The following is a 19,845-nucleotide window of genomic DNA, read 5'->3' on the forward strand; positions in this document are numbered from 1 at the left end:
GCTAAGCGGCTAGCTGAGGCTAGCAGTTCTCCCTCTCACTACTAAACTAGGTCGACCACGACCTGCAAAGCCGCTGTATTAGACTCAAAGCCCGGGCACACACCACCCGCCGTGCTCTGGGTCGGGGTTCGGGTGTTCGGTCTTACCCGAACGGGCCGCCGAGAAGTTACGGACACGTTTTAAAAACCGCCAAATAATAACCGGCTTCTAAAACAGCCAAGGGAGTGTGAGGGAGCTAACTGGCTAGCTGCTAACGCGCTAGCTGTGGGACAGCCGTCAGTTGGTCGAGCAGAGCGGGGCGCACGAGCGACTGGAGCCCGTGTCAGTCGCTTGTCACGGCAGGTAAACATGAAACGGGCACGCGGTGTCTTTCGTGGGACTCGTGAGAGACAAACCAGTTGTTTAATGTAGAAGTGTTTCAACTGTTATTTCATTCAGAGAGGATTCATGATTGATTTATTTATTTATTTATAGTTGGTCGCGCGCCGGTGTCGCGCACCGACAAAATAGCTGATCTACAAGCTCACACGGCGCCGCGTCCGCTAAGCCTTGTGAGCTTGTAGATCCGCTGTTTTCGGGGCTTAACGCTCTCCCCGTGAGAGCTGATGTTGGTGCTACAAAGTTAGCAGGCTAAAAAGCTGCTGCTGTCCTTATAACTTAAAGACACTTTTTTTGTGATCCAGTGTTACTGGCGAAACTCTGCCGAACACACTGGGTGAACTGTCGTTAGGTTACAGTGCTCAAGGCGAGACGTGTTCCCATGGTTTTAAACTATTAGTAGAGCCTTTTTCCACAATGTTTTAAAACTGTAAATATGGCTGACATTTTACTGTGGAAATAAGGACAGTTGATCTGCCAGAGGGCGGCGGGTTCCCTCGATCCTCAATCCTATTGGCTCTGACGTGAGTCAATCTGAACGTCGTGGACGCTGGTTGGCTGAGCTGGTCTTGTTGTGACCAGACTTCAAAGTAGTTGCCAACAGTTTTATGACATAAAGTCGTGAATTATAGTCCACTCACTCGTTTCTCTTCACTGGTTCAGTGTTTTGACTGTGAACAGTAGCCTCTGTTTGACAGCACACCTGCTGTCATCACACTCACCGTAACCACTTAAATCCTATGAGAGTCCCTCAGGGCTCAAAACTAGTGTATTTTCTGTGTTCTGTTATTGTGGGGAAAGTCGATCTGCTATTTTCTGTGAAAGCTTTTCCCACAATACCGATGCTGGGATTCAAGTGGTTATCAGGTGAAACGTGGTTTTGAGTTGTGAATAGTTTTAGCAAAGTGCAAGTGTGTGGAGGAATGTTTACACTTGCCGTCCCTAACCCAGCCCCCAGAGAGCTTTTCCCCCTGCAAAACAAACCTGCACGAGTTTGGCCTTGATGTTTCTTAACCATGTCAATAATATGTCAAACAGACTTGATAAAAGTCCATGTGATTGGTGAGGTTTGTTCTGGCTAATGATTTTGTGTGCCGTTTTTGCAGGGGCTTGTTTATGTCCTACAACGCTTTCTGAAATAGATGCTTATATCTATTGTAATGTCTGGCATAACCACACTGTTAGCCTTATTTTTGAGTTCTAACAATATGTGTAAACAAGATTAATTTAGGTGGGACACAGGACTACTACTTACTAAGAATGTAGCCTTTAAAAACAGGAAAATATTTGACACTTATGCCATATCATTCACAAATACTATGATAATCCAAAAATATAGTCTCATATCACAATATTGATATATCCATCTATTGCCCAGCCCATTAGAACCATAAAGATTATGGTACATTTTAAAGATTTCTACTTTTCTCCAGTTTTCAAAAAAAAATCAGACCTTAAGCCATGTACTTTTCATCATTAACTGGTAATGTTTGTTGTAGTCTGATAGCTACTGTGTTTTTTCCCAGCAGGTGGGGCTGCGTGGTTGGAGGCCCATGAGGAAGCCACGCCGGAGAAGTCAGCCTCCTGGGGGTGGTGGAGGAGATGTTGGTGGCCGAGGTGGAGCTGCTGGAGGCAGAAAGTCTGATGGGGCCCTCGGTGGGCGTCGGGGTGCCCGCCAGCGGTCGCCCTCCCCCTACAGCCTAAAAGTGTCCCCCAGCAGAGAGACTCTGACCTATTCCCAGGCCCAGAAGGTGGTGGAGGTGGATCTGGACGGCAGACTCCACCGCATCTCCATCCTGGACCCCATGGCTGTCATCACGGAGGACGAGATGATGGCAGAGGACATGACAGAATGCAACAGCAACAAGGAGAACACAGAGCAGCCACCCCCTTCGGCCAGCAGCGCCCACCCTACCCGTAAACCTGTCACACCACGAGGCCGCAGGAAAGACTCAAAAAATTCCTCTGCCAGGTCATCCGCATCCTCGCAGAGCCATGGCCACGGCCCCCACTCACAGGACAAGTTGCACTCGTCATCGCACGTTAGCCTCCCCGAACCAAAGTTCCGCGTGCTAGAGACTTTCGAGCCGGTGGAGGCCCCCCCGCTGCCCACAGCCTACTACCGCTACATAGAACGCTCACAAGAGGAGCAGGAGATGGAGGCAGAATACGACATGGACGAGGAGGACACCGCCTGGCTGGAGATGGTCAACACGGGCCGCACATCGGAGGGTCACTCTGCAGTTTCAGCGGACACTTTTGAGCTGTTGGTGGACCGCCTAGAGGAGGAGGCGTACAGGGAGGCGCGCAGCCGGGCGCCCTCGCAGAGTACCATCGACGACGAAGCCTTCTGCTGCGTGTGCCTGGACGACGAGTGCCTTAACAGCAACGTCATCCTCTTCTGTGACTCCTGCAACCTGGCCGTGCACCAGGAGTGTTACGGGGTGCCCTACATCCCAGAGGGTCAGTGGCTATGCCGCTGCTGCCTCCAGTCTCCCCAGAAGCCTGTCGACTGCGTGCTGTGTCCAAATCGCGGCGGCGCCTTCAAGCAGACGAGTGACGGGCGCTGGGCGCATGTGGTCTGTGCCATCTGGATCCCAGAGGTCTGCTTCGCCAACACTGTGTTCTTGGAGCCGGTGGAAGGTGTGACTAACATCCCCCCAGCCCGCTGGAAGCTGACCTGCGTCTTGTGCAAACAGAAGGGGCGCGGAGCCTCCATCCAGTGCCATAAGGCCAACTGTTACACAGCCTTCCACGTCACGTGCGCTCAGCGTGCCGGCCTCTTCATGAAGATCGACCCAGTGCGGGAAACGACTGTCAACGGTACCATCTTCTCCGTCAAGAAGACAGCCTTCTGCGAGGCCCATTCTCCCCCAGGCCAAGAGACTGCCTCGGACGAGGAGGACAGTGGGGGCAGGGTGGTAGGGGGCAGGTGCAGGGCCAATAGAGGACGCATCGCTTACACTGAAACCCCAGCAACGCCCAAACGTGGTAGGAAGAGCGATAGTGATGCCAAGCAGGGGAAAAAGAAAGGGAAGAAAAGCCCAGAGGCATCAGCAGAACATACTGGTTCACCAGTGGTAGTAGTGCCACAAATACCAACACAAAGGTAGGATTTCCTTTCTTTTTTGAATAAGCATGGATTTAGACAAGAGTCTGCTCTTGCAAGAGAAAATGTTCTGGGGCACGCCTTTAGCTCACTGGATAATGTTTCAACCATATAATCTCAGTGACCCTGGTTCGATTCCGGCTGCAGACCTGTGTTGCATAATTTGTTACCTCACTCTGCCATGTCTCTCTATCCTATCAAAATAATGCAAAGATTAGCTTGATGAGGACTGCACGATATTGTGGCCGATATCCGATTACAGATTAATTGAATGTACAAAATCGACCGATACTGACTACTGAGAGAACATTTTCTTAATTCTTAAGCTCACTGCTTGAGCTAATGCCAGTGCCCCTGTTGAGCCTTGCATGCATCCCTCTCTGCCATACAGGCTGAACATTATCTGCAAAGGAATCCTCTTCCGGAAGAAGAACCCATTCATGCAGCGGCTGCACAGCTATTGGTTACTGAAGCGCCAGTCAAGGAGTGGCGTGCCGCTGGTCAGACGCTTGCACTGTACCATCCAGCCCCAGAGGAACACTGAACAGGTCAGAACGGTGAACATTTTCACACCTGGTATTCACAATGGAATGCATAGAATTCACCTGTAAATGCACTTAAAATGCATTGAAGGTCCTACCACCAAAACTACCTCGTACTGCTTGTGTGATATGTTCTGTGCTCATAACCTAATTGTAATATTGCCATATTCACCTACTTTTTCGATGAATTGTGTACAAAGGACCCTAATGGAAACAGTGTTTTCTTGGGTTTAAAATCCTCTTAACAGACCTTGTATTGAACTGTACTTCCCTGTGCTTGTCTTTGCAAACTGTTGAAGTATTCAATCAATCAATTACAACAGACAGGTGCGTAGGAGAGGAGTAGCCAACATTGAAAAGCATAATTAAGTAGTCAAGGGCTGTCAGGTTTGCTCTATTGTCCCATTCGAATTGCAATACTTTATTATTTTTAATATTCAAATATGATTATTTTTTGATAAGAGGGAAGTAATATTAGGCTACAACTTGTTACTGCAAGTCCGAGAAAAAGACGCACCTCGTCAAGTAAAAAAATCCATTTACCAGATCTGTAGGGCGCGCAGTAGAGTAACAAAAAGATTTGCCATCCGGTGGAATATTTTCTTTTCTGGTGGCCAAAAAGTGTATTTTAAACAGGAGGTGGGGGGTGTTCAAGACAAACACGTGGAGAGTGTTCTGTCATTATGAACGTCAGATCTCACCCCCCCCCAAAAAATCTGTTAAAATATGCGATCTAGATCATGGACCGCTCAGGTTTTTAGCTGCGGTGGACTCGGTATGGAGTTATGAAAATGTTCTACTGTACCACTCGTCCTTGGATATAATATCATATAAAGGTAAGAAAAAGTCTAGTCCGAAATTCCCCTTTGAATGAACAAAACTCTGACACTCCGTTCTCAGTGGGTTGACCAATGGATCTGAAAGTCCACATGGACATTGGCGTATGCAAGAAGTTGAAGTCTTCACTTTCCCCATATTTAAGCTGTTTATTATTAGCATTTTTGTGCAGGCCTATGGGATCTGTTGTCACGTTTACGGTACCCGCAGGCTATGGGATCTATTGTCATGATCCTGTAGCCTGGATGGATGTCGAAGCAGGCAATGGGATCCTACAGTTGCGGTGGATGGCGGTGTTGTTGGTTGATTGTCAGGGTGACATCATGACCATCCCTGGGTATGGACTAGTATATGGAAACAAAGAGAATTCAAGGTCCAGTCCTGGAGCCACGTCACTCAATCAACAATCAAGAGGGGGAGGATTGCAAGGGATGAAGTACATTAGTAGAAGTAAATTAATAGACAAGAATTAGGTTTGTACGATGTACAGAGTCAGCCTACAGGAATAACACAGTAACCATGATACTTATATAAACCCCAGAATACATCAGTGAACATAGGTCCTGGTAGGTAATGTATCAATAGCATGTTTGACTCAGTAGATCTTACCTATTGTTTCTACAAATTTACTTGACTATTTGTGTGTGTACTTTTTTGTACTTTATTCCTTGCAATTTATGCAGCAAATGTATTCATTATTTTGCGATTTGAATACGTATAGTAGTGGACTTATTGCCTTCACCATATCACCTGTATGAGTGCTCTGTTCCCCCTTGATTGTTGATTGAACATGTCTGCTGTTTGTTTAGCGTGGCTCCACCCTACAAGTGGCTGGTCAGTTTTTCAGTTCATTCAGATATCTGATACCTACAATGAATTGTTTTGTAAGTGAAGCCACTGTGGGACCACTCTCTGTTTTTCAGTATTGCCATATCCAAAATGAGTGAAAATCGGACCAGGCCTATTAACACACCAACCTTAAAAATGCAAAAACAACCTAATTGTTGAACGTTTGTTTTGAATGTGTCTTATGTTTGCAACGTATTGTGCTTCTTAGCCGCCTGAGATAGACGAGAAGGTGTCTGCAGCCAGAGAGGCCCTGAGGTACTGGCAGAAACTTAGGCATGACCTGGAGAGAGCAAGGCTATTGGTGGAGCTCATCCGCAAGAGGGAGAAACTCAAACGAGAGCAGGTAACATGGAACACTGTGTGAAACTCAATGTGTTGTTTTTATGCTTGCTACACAGCTCCACTGGAGTTGCCTCAGAAACAAGAACCACTGTAACCGTAGTAGAAAGTGTCTGAACAGTTGCATTCAAATTGCCTTACTATACCAGCTTGATTTTGGCCGTTTAGTGACAAATTTTAGAATACATCCATAACTCAACAAACCAATAGTGAATACTGTCACAGTCATGTTTTTTTTTATTTGTAGTCTTTGGAGTTACACTTCAGTATAAGAATGATTCATTAAAAAAAACATTGGTAAATCCAGTTGGGGAGTCTTTTACAGTACATTGCAAAATGTGAATAATCATTACAATGTGAGCTTTACCCTTAAGGAATTTAAAGGCTGGGTATATTCTTAGAAAGCCTTTCTGAACTTCTTTCTCACCTTGTCTCTTTGCAATCCACCTCCTACAGGTAAAAGTTCACCAAGCAGCCCTGGAGATACAGTTGACCCCCATGTTAGTGCTGCTGCGTTCCACACTGGACCAACTACAAGAGAAAGACACAGCTGGAATCTTTGCAGAGCCAGTCGACCTCAAAGAGGTCAGGAATAACTAAGTTATTTTGTATTGTGTTTCCATCTCAGGAAACTGCTCTGATGTGACTAGTCAGTGAGTTGCCTGATGATGTGGTAAGAGTTAGTGTGGGTACTCTTCATAAACTGTTATGGTCAGATTGGTTCATGGCTGGATATTGTAGTGAAGTAGATGAAGAGTGGGACCTGAAGTCAACTTTTGCCTGTGGTAGAGATGCTTGGCAGCATCTGTCGACAATTCCTTGGCATTTAACTTTAACTTATTGTCACATCACAGGTGTAAAGAAGTGGGTGAATTCGTTTTGTTGTACAAGCTCCCATCATTTGTAATTATCAGGAAAGGGGAAAAGAATAGGGATAGATGGAAAAACAGGTCAGATATTCAAATATTCCTCATTCAAGTAGAGTGAAATATATATATTTACATACATGCATACATGCATACATACATACATACATACATACATACATACATACATACAGTAAAACCATGTCAGATATTCCTGATATGAGTAGAGTATGATATATGCATACATACCTAGGGTGCATGGTAAGAAAAATGGCAATGGTATGGTGCAGTTAAAATGGCAGCATACAGTATACATGAAGATAACACAGCAGCTGCTATATACATACTGTAAGGTGCAGCAATAGAATAGGAACAGATATAGAACATAGACCTTTGCGCATATAGTCTTAGGTGCAGGTGAGACATCATTTATCAGCGTAGTACATCAGGCATGTCAATGTAAACATACAGTAGGTGACAGTTTGATTTCAGCACCAGCAGAGCGCCCCCACAGTCTTATAGATTCATGTACATACTAGAAAATGTGCTCCTCGGAGCACAGGTCTCCGCCAGTACTGTTCCTGATTAATCCTGTCTTACCTATTTATATTACATATTGTCACGTGTCACTTGACCAATGTTAGCTTGGCTGATGGAAGCTCACTTAAAAAAATATAAAGGATTTTTTTAAGTGACACACCTATTTATAGGTTTCTATTTCGTCATGCGTCTCGCTAGCCAATCAAAGCACACCCTTTCAACATATTGTCACGTGTCACGTGAAGCTTGACCAATGTTAGCTTGGCGGACACACGGAAGGACGGAGACGAAAACATACTCTCCACCTCTGGCGGAGACAAAAAGTAATACTGTGTGGCATCCTGTTTTGTCAGGACAGCCCGGCAACAGGCGCTGCTCAGCGTTTGTTCAACAGTCTAATGTTAGCCAGATAGAAAGTGGCCAACATTTACTGGGGTTTATGGTACATTTTTGTTACACCTGAACTGCACACACAAGCGCATCTTCTTTGCTGGCTTAACAGCAGCTAAAAAAATGGTAGCTACGAGGTGGAAACCTCCTCATACTCTTAACATTTCGCCAATGGGCTTTAACATTTTTAGATATTGTTTATTTAGAACTGTCAACGGCGAGTTTACATGGAGCAAGTGAGAGGAACATTGATATGTGGTCTAATGTCGCAGATAAGCTTAAAGGCTTGGTTTAAGTGTTGTACACAGTGTTGTGACCTTGCACAGGTATAGGCATGGTGTTTGGCCCTTGCATTCCGAGACATTGTTGGTACTGGGAGGGGTGGGTGGGTTATTATTATTATTATTTTAATTAACCTTCTGTGTTGTTTTTAAGTTGTGTATGTATTTGTATCTTCTTTTTGTTGAAAATGTATCCATTCAAACATAATTGTATTGCTGATAAAAAAAACAATTGATAACAAAGAAATATGATACATTTTTGTATTGAGGAAGAGCTAGATTTTTTTTTAACACCTATAAACCTGTGATGTGACAAAGTTGAAGTTGTTGAAGTAGAAGATGATGCTCGAAAGATCACCTTTGGTGGTAGTATAATAAATATCCGTTTGTTCTTGATCAGTGTACAGACTCTATTTTTCAGTTTTCACATGTTCTTGTCCAGCACCTGGTATTTTTATCATTTGGAATGTGCTTGACTTTGTAAACGTGTATTATTTTGTTGCACACCAGTATACATGTTACCAGGACAGATAAAATAGTTTTGCTTTAATAACCCATGTGGCCAAACATCATCCTTAGGTCCCGGACTACTTGGAGTTCATCAGCCAACCCATGGACTTCACCACCATGCGCTCCAAACTGGAGGCCCACACGTACCACTCAGTGGCCGATCTGGAGGTCGACTTCAACCTGATGGTGGCCAACTGCATGGTCTACAATACCAAGGACACAGTCTTCCACCGCACCGCCCTGCGCCTCCGAGACCTAGGTGGAGCCATACTGCGCCAAGCCCAGCGACAGGCCTATAACGCCGGCCTGGACCCGGACAGTGGCATGCATCTCCCTGAGTCACCCCAGAAACGAGACTTCTACAACTGCACCTGGGATGACGGTAGGTCACATTGTGTGTTTCTGTAGACCAGGGGTTTTCAGCTGGTCCGTGAAGGTATTGAATATGCGGTCCCTGACCATGCTGTCAGTAACCGGTATGCAGTCAAATTCCAACAGACCGCGACTGTTGGAATTTGTGTGATTTAATGAGGCATTGGAATTAAATACATCACTATCAGTGTTCATTTGAGAAGGCTTGTGCTTCAACACATACTGTCGAGAGGCACATGTATAAAACACATCCCCTTGTAAAGATCTGGATGAGTTGTCAGGCAGCATTCCCATTGCTTACAGTAAAAGCTTACCTTTTGCAACTGCATATCTGTGTTTGTTTTGTTCATACCTGAAGAATAAGTACAGGGCAAGGTTAGAGACTCTGTCCCTGTCCACCATTATACCCATATAATAGACGGACTATGTGCAACTCAAGACGAGCACTAATCTTGAGCCATATCCCCACCCAACACATCAGTAGTCTGCAGGTTGATTCTTTGTTAGGATGTCTCAGTTGAAAACCCCTGCTGTAGGCTGAAGAGGGACCATAACCTTAAGTGATAATTGGCAGTGTGCTGCAAGTGTTCAAAAAAAGCCACTATTTTACAGTATCTCTAGCAAGCATTTTGGGAAGGTTGTATTTCTGGGATGGTCTACTCAACTGTATGGTACGGTACATACAGACTCAGGTGTCCGTGTTCGTCTCCTCCAGTTGACAGCGTGCTGGACCCAGACAACAGGCTGCACATGACGGTGGACGAGCAGCTGAAGGCGCTGCTGGACAAACTGGACTTGGTCACCTCGATGCGATGTAGCGGCGCGCGCACACGACGCATGCGCCTGCTGCGCCGCGAGATCAACAACGTCCGCTACCGCCAGGGCCAGCATCCCCGCCACGCCCTCCACAACGGACACGCCAGAGACGATGACGAGGAGGAAGACGAGAAGGATACAGAGGCGGACAACGGCCTCTCGTCTTCCGACAAAGGTGGGTGACAGTATGAAATTCCAATGCATTTTCCTATAATAAAAGCCACTATTTTAAAATGCGACCAGTTGCGAACATGAGCTAACGGAACATTGTCCTCAGGTAATTGAGCCAGGGTCCCCCCCATGCACCAACCCCAACCACCCCACTGTCTCCAGTCTAGTAAGTAGGGGCCCACAGAATTTTGTTAGCCATGGCTGCCTCACAACTCCTCTCCAAGTGCTCTCTATTGTCCTCTTCTCCACATCACTCTCATGGACTCACCACCGCCATCGGCCACGTACACTCATGCCATACCATCCCACGCCTGACAACATAGTCCAGGGTAAACCCAGGGTTGAGGTAGCTGCAGCGCAGCTGAAAACCTGACAATTCAGTCATGTGAAATGTTTCCAGTGTACATTCAGTTTACAGTTGTGAGAGCAAACTTATGGTTCACTCGCCTTGATGAGGTGTTCCATACAGCTACAGGGTTATTCCAGAGTGCCTGAAGTAAATCATCACAAATTGACGTCATTCTCCAATGTGAATACTACACCACCACATCACACTGCATACTAAATGGACATTCATTTGAAATTAATTCTCGCAATTAAATTAAGTGAGATTTTTTTTTTCTTCACCCTTGTCATATTTCAGAGGATCTCAAATCCACTTCGCCCCCCACGCTGGAGCCCACCGGGCCTGCTCCTCCCCCTCGGCTGGGGGACATGCCCCTGGAGCCTCCCACCCTGCGGCCGATCACCGGGGAGCCCCTTTCCCCAGACCGGCCCTGCCTCAAACGCATCAAACTAGAAGGCGAGAGCTCCGACGGCGCTGCACTCTTCGCGGCGGACATCAACACAGGAAACAATGATTGCACTAAAGCAAAGGAGCGGCCCCCATCGCCACCTCCCAGTTTGCACAGCGGTGGTCTGGCGGCAGTCAACGGCTTGCCGGAGGGCCGCACCCCGCCACGACCCACCGCCGGTGTGGGCCGACGCACCTCCGTACTGTTTAAGAAAGCAAAAAATGGAGCAAAACTCTTTAGAGAGAGGGACAAGTCTTTGCCGAACGGGAAAGGGTCGCATGGGGGCGTCACCGCCAGTGCCCCCTCAACCCCCAGCTCCACAGCAACCACCCCTTCCATGACGCCTTTCTCCACTCCATCCAAGACCCCCCAGGGACCTCCCATCCTCCCCACACCTGAGCATCAGACCCCCGGTAAAGACGTCAACTCTGACAGTGAGCTGGAGATGTCCAACCATAAACTGGAGAACAGTGAGTCACCTCGCTTTGTCTTGCTCTTTGCGTCCTTATTTCAGTCAGTAGTCTTGGTTTTGATGCCTTTTACCTGTGTTTTTCAGGACTTACCAATGGGATCAGTAAGCACAAAGACAGCATTTACAGCCCCTGCCCTGTTCTCCACAAAGAAATGTAAGACATGACAGGTTTATTTGAACATCTCTTTATCCAGAGTGAGGGCATTGCTGTATTTTCTATGACATGATGAGTGATTCCCATGTTTGTTGGCTGACTGTTGTACTGTTCTGTCTTGCAGCAGCTCACCGCCCAAACGAAGCCTGGGGAAACCAGCACTTTCCAAAGTTCCCTTCCTAGACATTGTCAATGGAGACTGTGATTACACTGGTACAGACACAGCTTTTCTTTTCTTTTTTATCAATTACCAGACTTTTGAGAGTCCTTTGAAATGTTGACCAATATGAACAAAAAAAGAAAGTAAACTAATTTAATTTAACCATTTAAGCCTATATGAAATGTTCCTATAATGACATTTATCATATGACATGGTAAAAAATCGGGACACACAGGCTGTATAATTGCCATTGTCGTCCAACAAGTCAAATAATGGCCGATATATCAGTCGGGCTCTTTTACCACTCTACACAATGTCTTTGAGGCTGTGACTTCTCCATAATCTATTGGTATTGTGAAGCTCAGACATCCAAGGAAATAAGTTGTCTCTTTTGAAGGTGAAGTCAGTTGACAATGTAGCTGTGTAGGCAGCAAGCCGTAGCGCAACCATCACCTCTCACATTGTTTTGATGTATTATACTAGAGATTATGCAATTCTTTTTGGGTTCCAGATTGTACTATGAACTTTTAACAAGTGTATTTGGTGTCACTTGATGTGTTGTCCTGTGCAGGTAACGCTAGCCAAACATCCTCAGAGGAGGACACAGAGCTGGAACCTCTGGATCTGGTGTGGGCTAAATGTCGGGGATATCCCTCCTACCCTGCACTGGTAAGTACATTGTTCATTCGGGATGACCGTGCAAAAAATGTATTGCAGCTGCTGATGGCACCTTGAATTGCACATCACTTGCACCCGCTATTTGCTTCGTCTTAACCACTATTTTACACTTCGTCATACAGCGATGTCGCATGGTGAAAATGGCTCATCTACCAGCTCACGAGTGCGACGCACGTGTTGTGAGCTTGTATATCTGCTATTGTTGGAACATATTTTATCTAAAATCTATAATGATATGCCCAAAAATAGGGACACCATGTTACGGTGCAATTTAAAAGACAGGTAAGGATATGCTGCGAAAAATGCCCATAAAGTTTTGCAGATGAGTGCAATTTGCTCTTAAAGGGAGAATTTGTGTACGATTGCTATCCATGAAGCATGTTATCAAACTCAAGTGTGCATGTAGGTAATATAACCAACATAACCATTCCTTTTTAAATGTGTGCAGAGTGAAGTAAATGGGCTCTAACCTTGATTTTATTTGTAAGATCTGAACATGTTTGAAAATAAAACACCATCGTACATTTGCTCCAAGTAGAAACTCCTGGTTGTATGCCTCCACCAACCAGTTGCCGTCAGGTTTAGATTATTCTCTGCTTCTTCCCAGATTGTCGACCCAGAGATGCCTGAGGATGGGCTGCTTCACAACGGCGTCCCCATCCCCGTACCTCCCAAAGAAGTGCTCCTCCTGGGGGAGCAGAGACAGGAGGAGGCTGGAGAGAGGCTGTACCTGGTGCTCTTCTTTGACAACAAGAGGACGTGGTGAGGAACAACACACTCTGTCCACTTGTTGAAACAACTGAAGTTCATTGTGTCTTTTATTTAACCACTTCCTTCATGGTACCTCCAATAGTTCAAATAATCCATCTACTTGTAGATCTCATATTTTCATCAATGGTTCGCCTATTTTTGCTAAATGTTTGCCTATTTTTGTGGAATGTTTGGCTGTTATACCCAGTTTAGGGACACTATGGTTCATGTAATTAAATCTCATTCTTCTTCGTCTCATTTACCACTGGCTTCCCTATTTTGGGCTTGTCATTATAAGCGGAAATTGACACAAATTGCAAAAAAAGAAATGGCATATCTACACATGGATTAAAGTTCTCACTCGCCAAGACTGATTTCAGTCATGTGGATTCCATTGAAGCCAGCATGTCTTCAATGGAAACATGTTGCGCAGCAAAAATATATATTAAAAATAATATTTTCGGTTATTTGAAGTGGAGAGCATTTGAAGTGGTCAAACTAGCAATATGTTCAGAAGCATCTTCCATAATATCTTAATCGTCTCGGATAAAGGTTAAAGCCTGAATCTGTGATTTCTTCACATGGTTGGCAGTATGTAGAACAGCAGGAACACTATTACTAAAGCATCCGAATTTGACATGTTGTGTTCGTTGTTTAGGAATCGGCGCTAGTGTGTGTGTCACACGGTTTCACAAATAGCACATTAGGACATTTTCAGGCGTGAGATTTAATGTTTTAATCCATGTCTACAACCTCGCTTCTATTTTGGCTATTCTTCGTACGATGAAATATGTGGTTAAAGGAGTAGTTCACCCCAAAAAGTTACTTATTTCCTATCAATTACACACCCCTTGAAGCATTGAATTCATGGAGATTTTTTGTTTTTTGTCGCATTCCTAAGCCAATAATTTGGTGACCGGCAGTCTCTCCGGTAGGAGACACAAAGAGTCTCCTTTGTGTCTCCTACAGGATACATAAGCATCTTTATTATTATCATCAAATTATTGGCTTAGGAATGTGACAAAAACAAATGCATCTCCATGAATTCAAGCGTTCATGGGGTGTGTAATTAATAGAAAATAAGTAATTTTTTGGGTGAACTACTCCTTTAAAGGGGAATGAAACCATAAACCCATTTTTGTTACATGTGAACAGATAAACAGTTGTTGCTTGTGATACAATAATAAGACAAGACAATTTCTTATTTCGGTCCATGTGTGGTTTGCTGCTATGAATCTGTTTTTTCGGATGAAATAATTATAAATCAGCGATAGCCAGGGCGTACTTTGACCGTTCTTATAGACAGTAGCTCAATGATTGTCAATGATGTAAAAGAGAATCAAACTAGAAGCACAACTCGGTCACAAGTAATCAACTATTTACCGGGTGCACGGCTCAGAAGATTTCAGTATCGGCAAAATAATGCCAGCGCTCACGTTATTTTTATTCAGATGGGGCACAGGCAAACCACGAATGCGTTTGGGCCGAAACGTGCGGCCAGGTTTTCTAGGATGACTGACCACAATGAGTGATTTGCGATACAAATATTTTGTATCGCTCTAGGCAGTGGCTGCCACGGGACAAAGTCACCCCATTGGGCGTCGACGACACGGCCGACAAGCTCCGCATAATGGAGGGCCGCAAGACCAGCATCCGCAAGTCCGTCCAGGTGGCCTATGACCGCGCCATGATCCACCAAAGCAGAGTCAGCCACGACCACGGCTTTGTGGCCTCCAGTTTCCTGTAGAGCAGCAGTGATGTCGTACACCACACCCACAGTTGGCCACTATGCATTTCTTCTTGGTCTTAAAGCAGTGGAGGGATGTAAGATGTCTCCCACTGCCAGTGTTAAGTATACTGATCCCAGCCGTGGTGTGACAAGCATGCGGCAAGCGGTACGGGAACTCTGGACTGTCTGTCACTCATTACCAAACCACTATTGTCTCACTGTAAGAGTGGTGGTAATATGCCTTTTGTGTCATTTTGAGACGTATAACTTCAGGTATGGAAAGATAAGTATCTGTAACCCAATGATGATTTAAGCATGAATTCCTTGTTGAGGAATTTCTGGGGTATACGACGCTTACGCTGTCTTACTGACTTTGGACTTGTGTGGCTGGATCAAATATAAGACTACTTCTATTTTGTATAATGCTACTGCCAAGGAATCAAATTAGTCAGATATGAGATTTCAACATATTTATATGAAACATGGAAGACATATGAATGCATCACTGCCATCTTTTATATAATAGCTTTTTACATTTTAATATTTTACGAAAAGAAACACTTGTATATTGTAAAGACACACTTCATGTATATATGTATGTGTATTATACCCAATTTAATTTAATGTTGCGGTTTTAAAATGCGTATTGCAATCAACCCGCAAGGGATAAACTAAAGGCTGTGTATATTTGTGAGGTGAAGAGAACTCCCAATTTGCTGCAGAGTGTATTTAGCTTGTCTTTGATGTAATTTCATTGTGGCGTGTGTAAGCACGCAATACAGTGACCCACTGTTCTTTATATATGAATTCTCTTTTTTTGATACAGAGAAAATAATTTATTTATGGAAGACAGAACTATAGAAATAAAGTTTTATTGGTTGAAGTTGAGAATTACATTGTTATTTAAAACAAAAGAGAAAAAAAGGGTTTTAAAACATCCAGCCAATGTTTTACAGATACAGGAATTGGATGAGTGGTTTATACAGATAGTTAACAAGCTGACCATCAGCCACAAGACTTTATTTATTGTCAACTCTTCCTAGGAGCCCCAGTTCATCAAATGGATAGGATACACCTTTATAAGCTTGTAAAAACTGCAGATTTGACCTACTCGCCAATACTTTGTCTGAAGAATCGGTATTTTCTCATATGGGGAAATAAATGCTATTAAAAACCTTTTTTGAAACCCCTTTACTATAATCATTGTGTATGTAGTAGTATTGCATTATACACACATACTGTAGATAGAGAGTGTTATCATCATGTCATCTGCCAGGTCTTTGGTCAGACGGTGGCTGTGTCTCAGGTGTAGTCTGCTCTGTCCTATCTCCTCTATCCTCACTCCTACAAGGTTATGTAAAGAAGGAAAGGATATCTGTATAAAGATGGATATGTTGCAAAATGAAAGAGCTTGTAGGTTTGACATTTGCACTTTGTGTGGATCACAGGTTACAGGGTCAAATTTCAGTGAGTTTCAGTGTTCAAATAAAATCTGCAAGCTCTCGAATTTTATCTACCTTCATATTCTGTAGATGTCATTTCCTTCTTCACATAACCTTGTAGGAGTGAGGCGCTTGTCTTTCTCTCCCACAGTGACCTGCCACACATCCATGTAACCCTCATCTCTCCACTGTCCAGTCCCTCATGCTCCACCCTTGGGGCCCCACGTCTCACTTTGTAACACATGCAACTTCTTACACAGGCTAGTAAGTACACTTGCCCTTTCATCTTCCGGGATGGGCTCTTGGATGAGTTCCCTAAACGTCTTCCATCCGCTCCGTAGCCTAGGCGTCAACGCTAGGTCCACCCCCCATCTGTATTTAGCCAAGATAGCAGAATCTATCCACCACCCCATACATCTTTCTGCTAACTACTACACCCTCTTGCTCTGCTGCGTCTGCCTGTGGTACCTCTCTCCCTTACACTGCTCACTTAACCTCAAATGTTTCACTTGACGCCTGCAGGCTTCCTTTTACTCTATACATTGGGCCATTTTCTGATTCCTCTTGCACAGGAGAGAGGGAGTTTGTACTGACTTAAAAAGGTGTGCCTGACATTCTGAAAGTAGGGTTGTTGTGATGTGTCTACCACAGGGGTGTCCACAGATATTTTTCAACGGCCATATTTGAAGACACCATAGGGCTGACTGCATCTCCTGTCATACTGTACATTTGGACCATAAAGTCACACACAAAGTCTTTCATTGGCAGTGTAGCCAAAATGTAGCCATTCATCTGTGCTGTTAATAAAAAAACATTCAGCCTTATTTCAGCCTTTTTTCCACATGCATGCACTGCATTGCTCTTATATTTACAGTCCAATACATTGTCTTGTATTCAAAGGGCAGTGTAGCCAAATGTAACCCAGTGTGAAAAGGTCTACAAAAATGAATTACTGGCGGGCCATAAATATACAATATAAATAAAAGACATAAATAATACATTTTAGGAAGGAAGCTGTAGGCCATATAAAATCTACCCACGTGCCATGGCTGGCCAGGCAAGACTTTGGATATGTCGGAGCGTGTTGATATAATGTCCAGTCCCTGTCACTTTTCACTCTGAACTCCTGGCTAGCAGAATTGCAAACAGGAGAGCCAATATGTCTGTTACTGTTGAGTCGTATAGGTGATTAAAGTGACATTAATTCAATTAGGAACAGTAAGCTTTTATAATATGTTTATCAGTGATAGACTATGACTCTCACCTGATTTACATTGGATAAATGAACAGACATATGAAGGTGTTTGTTAGATGAAAGTTCAAAGTTCTGAGACATGTCTGTGTTATGAGTCTTATAGGTGATTTTAAAGTGACATTAATTCAATTAGGTACAGTAAGCTTTTATAATATGTTTATCCGTGATAGACTATGACCGTCTCACTGGGTTTCCATTGAAAATGTGAACAGACATATGAAGGTGTTTGTTAGATGAAAGTTCAAAGTTCTAAGAAATGTATGAGTTGAGTCATAGGGGTTTTTAAAGTGAGATTTCTCCAATTTGGAACTGTAAACTCTTAACAATGTTTGGGAATCCCTACCAATTGAGCAGAAAACTTAGGTTAGTTATCACCAAGTTAAATTTAAATTCTCTTTTTCATTAAAGGTGCATTAAGTGATTTAGCTCTATATTCTGATAGCAATCATTGCTAGAGGGTTTATTCAGTAACAGGGGTCCCTCTCTCCAGCTCTTTAGTAAACAGAAAATACATTTTGTTGGGATACCAATGTAATCCAACCAATCAGGAGAGAGAACTCATACACAGGATAAACAAATGAAATTGGAAGTGATGAAACAAAAAGATGTGCAGGGAAAAATAGATGACGAGATGAAAGACCCTTGTTACAGAACAAACACTCTATAGCAATGTCTATTCTATCAGAATAGACCTCCAACCTTTTAACAAACGTTTTGTTTTAACCAAAAAATATATACAGCAACTTTAAATACTGCCTTTACAGTATATGATAGATAGATGTGTAGAGAGATGGATAGAACGCTTCCTTTACAAAGAAACAGGTGTGATGTAAACCGTTGAGGAATGTGCTCCCGTAGTTTCGTCACATTCATCTCCGGGGACAACCCTGTCAAGGGGGATGTATCTTTGAGGTCTTATGCAGGGCCACCCAAAAAAAGTTCAACTGAGCTGAATCCTAAGGATAACTTAACTGCCTCGAGGACTGCGAATAGGGCAAAAGGAATGCCCTCATCCCAGCACTTCTCTTACTCCAGGTAGCCTATTTCCTTCAGTTGACTATAATAACCTAGTGTAATGAGGTGTTTAGTCCCTGTCACTGCTAATCTCTAGAGTTGTTTATGTTGGAGGGTTAAGTTTGCAGCCACTTTTCACCCGACAGTGAGGAGTTTCACCGGTAGGGCGTAACACATGCAGAGGAACACGCTATCCAACCTAGTTCCTCTTACCTGCTGAACATGCCCGCATAACCTGACCAATCTGTAGAAGTAGCTAACAGCAACAGAGATCGCCCTCCCCTGCTGGATCATGGCCAATTGTGTTGGTTGGAGCGCCCGACCAAGTTGGATGCCCAGAGGGTTCAAACCCCTATTCTCCACGGTTGGGCCTGGGTCTGGGCTTTATCCTGTGCCACCCGGATGCATTGTCATTTACTCTTATCGGCAGCTTCGGCCTGCTCTCTCTGGATCATACAGCGGTGCACAATGCTATTGAAACCCCTCAGGTAGAAGAGTCCGATGGTCCGAAACAGTCCCATGGTCACTATCTGCTTGAGGCCTTCTATGATAGAAGTAACAGGTGACATTCCACAGGTGAGTGTTGAAAGCATGTAGCCATCACAGCCCACAGAGCTGTTGAATTTGCCTTGCACAGCATCCCTGACGATAATCTTGGCCACTTGCTCTGGTTCCCAAACCCCACTGGTCTTAGAGATTAAACTGGTCTCTAGCAGCACTGTTTTATTCTGCTCAGCAAGCCCGGGAGTGTCTGTGTCAGGCGGGTAGGCAACAGTCACAGAGATATTGTATGGCTTTATCTCCATCTGCAGTGCCTCTGCCAGGCCACGGAGAGCAAACTTGGAAGCACAGTAGGCAGTGTAACCAAAGAGGCCAATCTGGCCTGCTTGCGAGGACACAAACACGATGCGTCCCTTTCTACGTTCCTTCATGGTGGGTATGATGGCCCGTGTTGGGTATAGGCTGCCCAAATAGTTCACCTCCATCAGACTTCTGAAGCGATCAACCTCCATTTCATCAAACTTTGCAGAAATGGCTGTTCCTGCACAGTTGACCAGCATATACACAGGGCCCAGCTTCTCTTGAGCCTGTTTTATCACCATCTCCACTTCACGATAATACTTGGAAACATCCACAGATACGCAGAGCACCGCCTGTTCATCATTTATAGCACATTTCTCCACCTCCATCTTTGCTTCAACCAATTTGGTCTCGTCCCGTGCCACCAAAGTGATGAAAGCTCCTTGTTTGTAGCACTCCATAGCGATGCATTTTCCAATTCCACTTGATCCACCAGTCACCACAACGTGGGCCCCATTCAGGTTCAGAGGTTTGGGACGAGTACAAATCATGTACAACACGCAGGCAACAATAAATGCGATGACAACAAGCAGCAT

The 19,845-nt window shown here is 44.4% G+C and overlaps 2 protein-coding genes across 4 annotated transcripts; one reads left to right on the forward strand and one right to left on the reverse strand.

The window, feature by feature from the left end:
- On the forward strand, positions 1–15,919 carry brpf3b (bromodomain and PHD finger containing, 3b). Of its 3 annotated transcripts, none has more exons than XM_084069232.1 (13): positions 1–342; positions 1,905–3,487; positions 3,879–4,035; positions 5,924–6,058; positions 6,511–6,639; positions 8,711–9,023; positions 9,729–10,004; positions 10,644–11,264; positions 11,351–11,420; positions 11,545–11,633; positions 12,152–12,249; positions 12,866–13,020; positions 14,572–15,919. In XM_084069232.1, exons 2-13 carry the CDS (start codon positions 1,932–1,934, stop codon positions 14,753–14,755), a joined length of 3,783 nt encoding a protein of 1,260 aa, XP_083925358.1. In that variant the 5' UTR covers positions 1–342; positions 1,905–1,931; the 3' UTR covers positions 14,756–15,919. The 3 variants fall into 3 exon arrangements, with proteins under 3 accessions (XP_083925358.1, XP_083925360.1, XP_083925359.1); XM_084069234.1 differs by having other exon boundaries at positions 11,548–11,633; XM_084069233.1 differs by having other exon boundaries at positions 1,908–3,487.
- A 2,939-nt stretch (positions 15,920–18,858) lies between these two features.
- Positions 18,859–19,845, reverse strand: LOC311054133 (3-dehydrosphinganine reductase-like; the record flags this gene model as incomplete). Its single annotated transcript, XM_084070012.1, has 1 exon — positions 18,859–19,845. One exon carries the CDS (start codon positions 19,843–19,845, stop codon positions 18,859–18,861), a length of 987 nt encoding a protein of 328 aa, XP_083926138.1.

The sequence above is a fragment of the Gymnoscopelus microlampas genome, assembly GCF_963454915.1.
Source record: "Gymnoscopelus microlampas genome assembly, chromosome: 10".
Taxonomy (NCBI): Eukaryota; Metazoa; Chordata; class Actinopteri; order Myctophiformes; family Myctophidae; genus Gymnoscopelus; species Gymnoscopelus microlampas.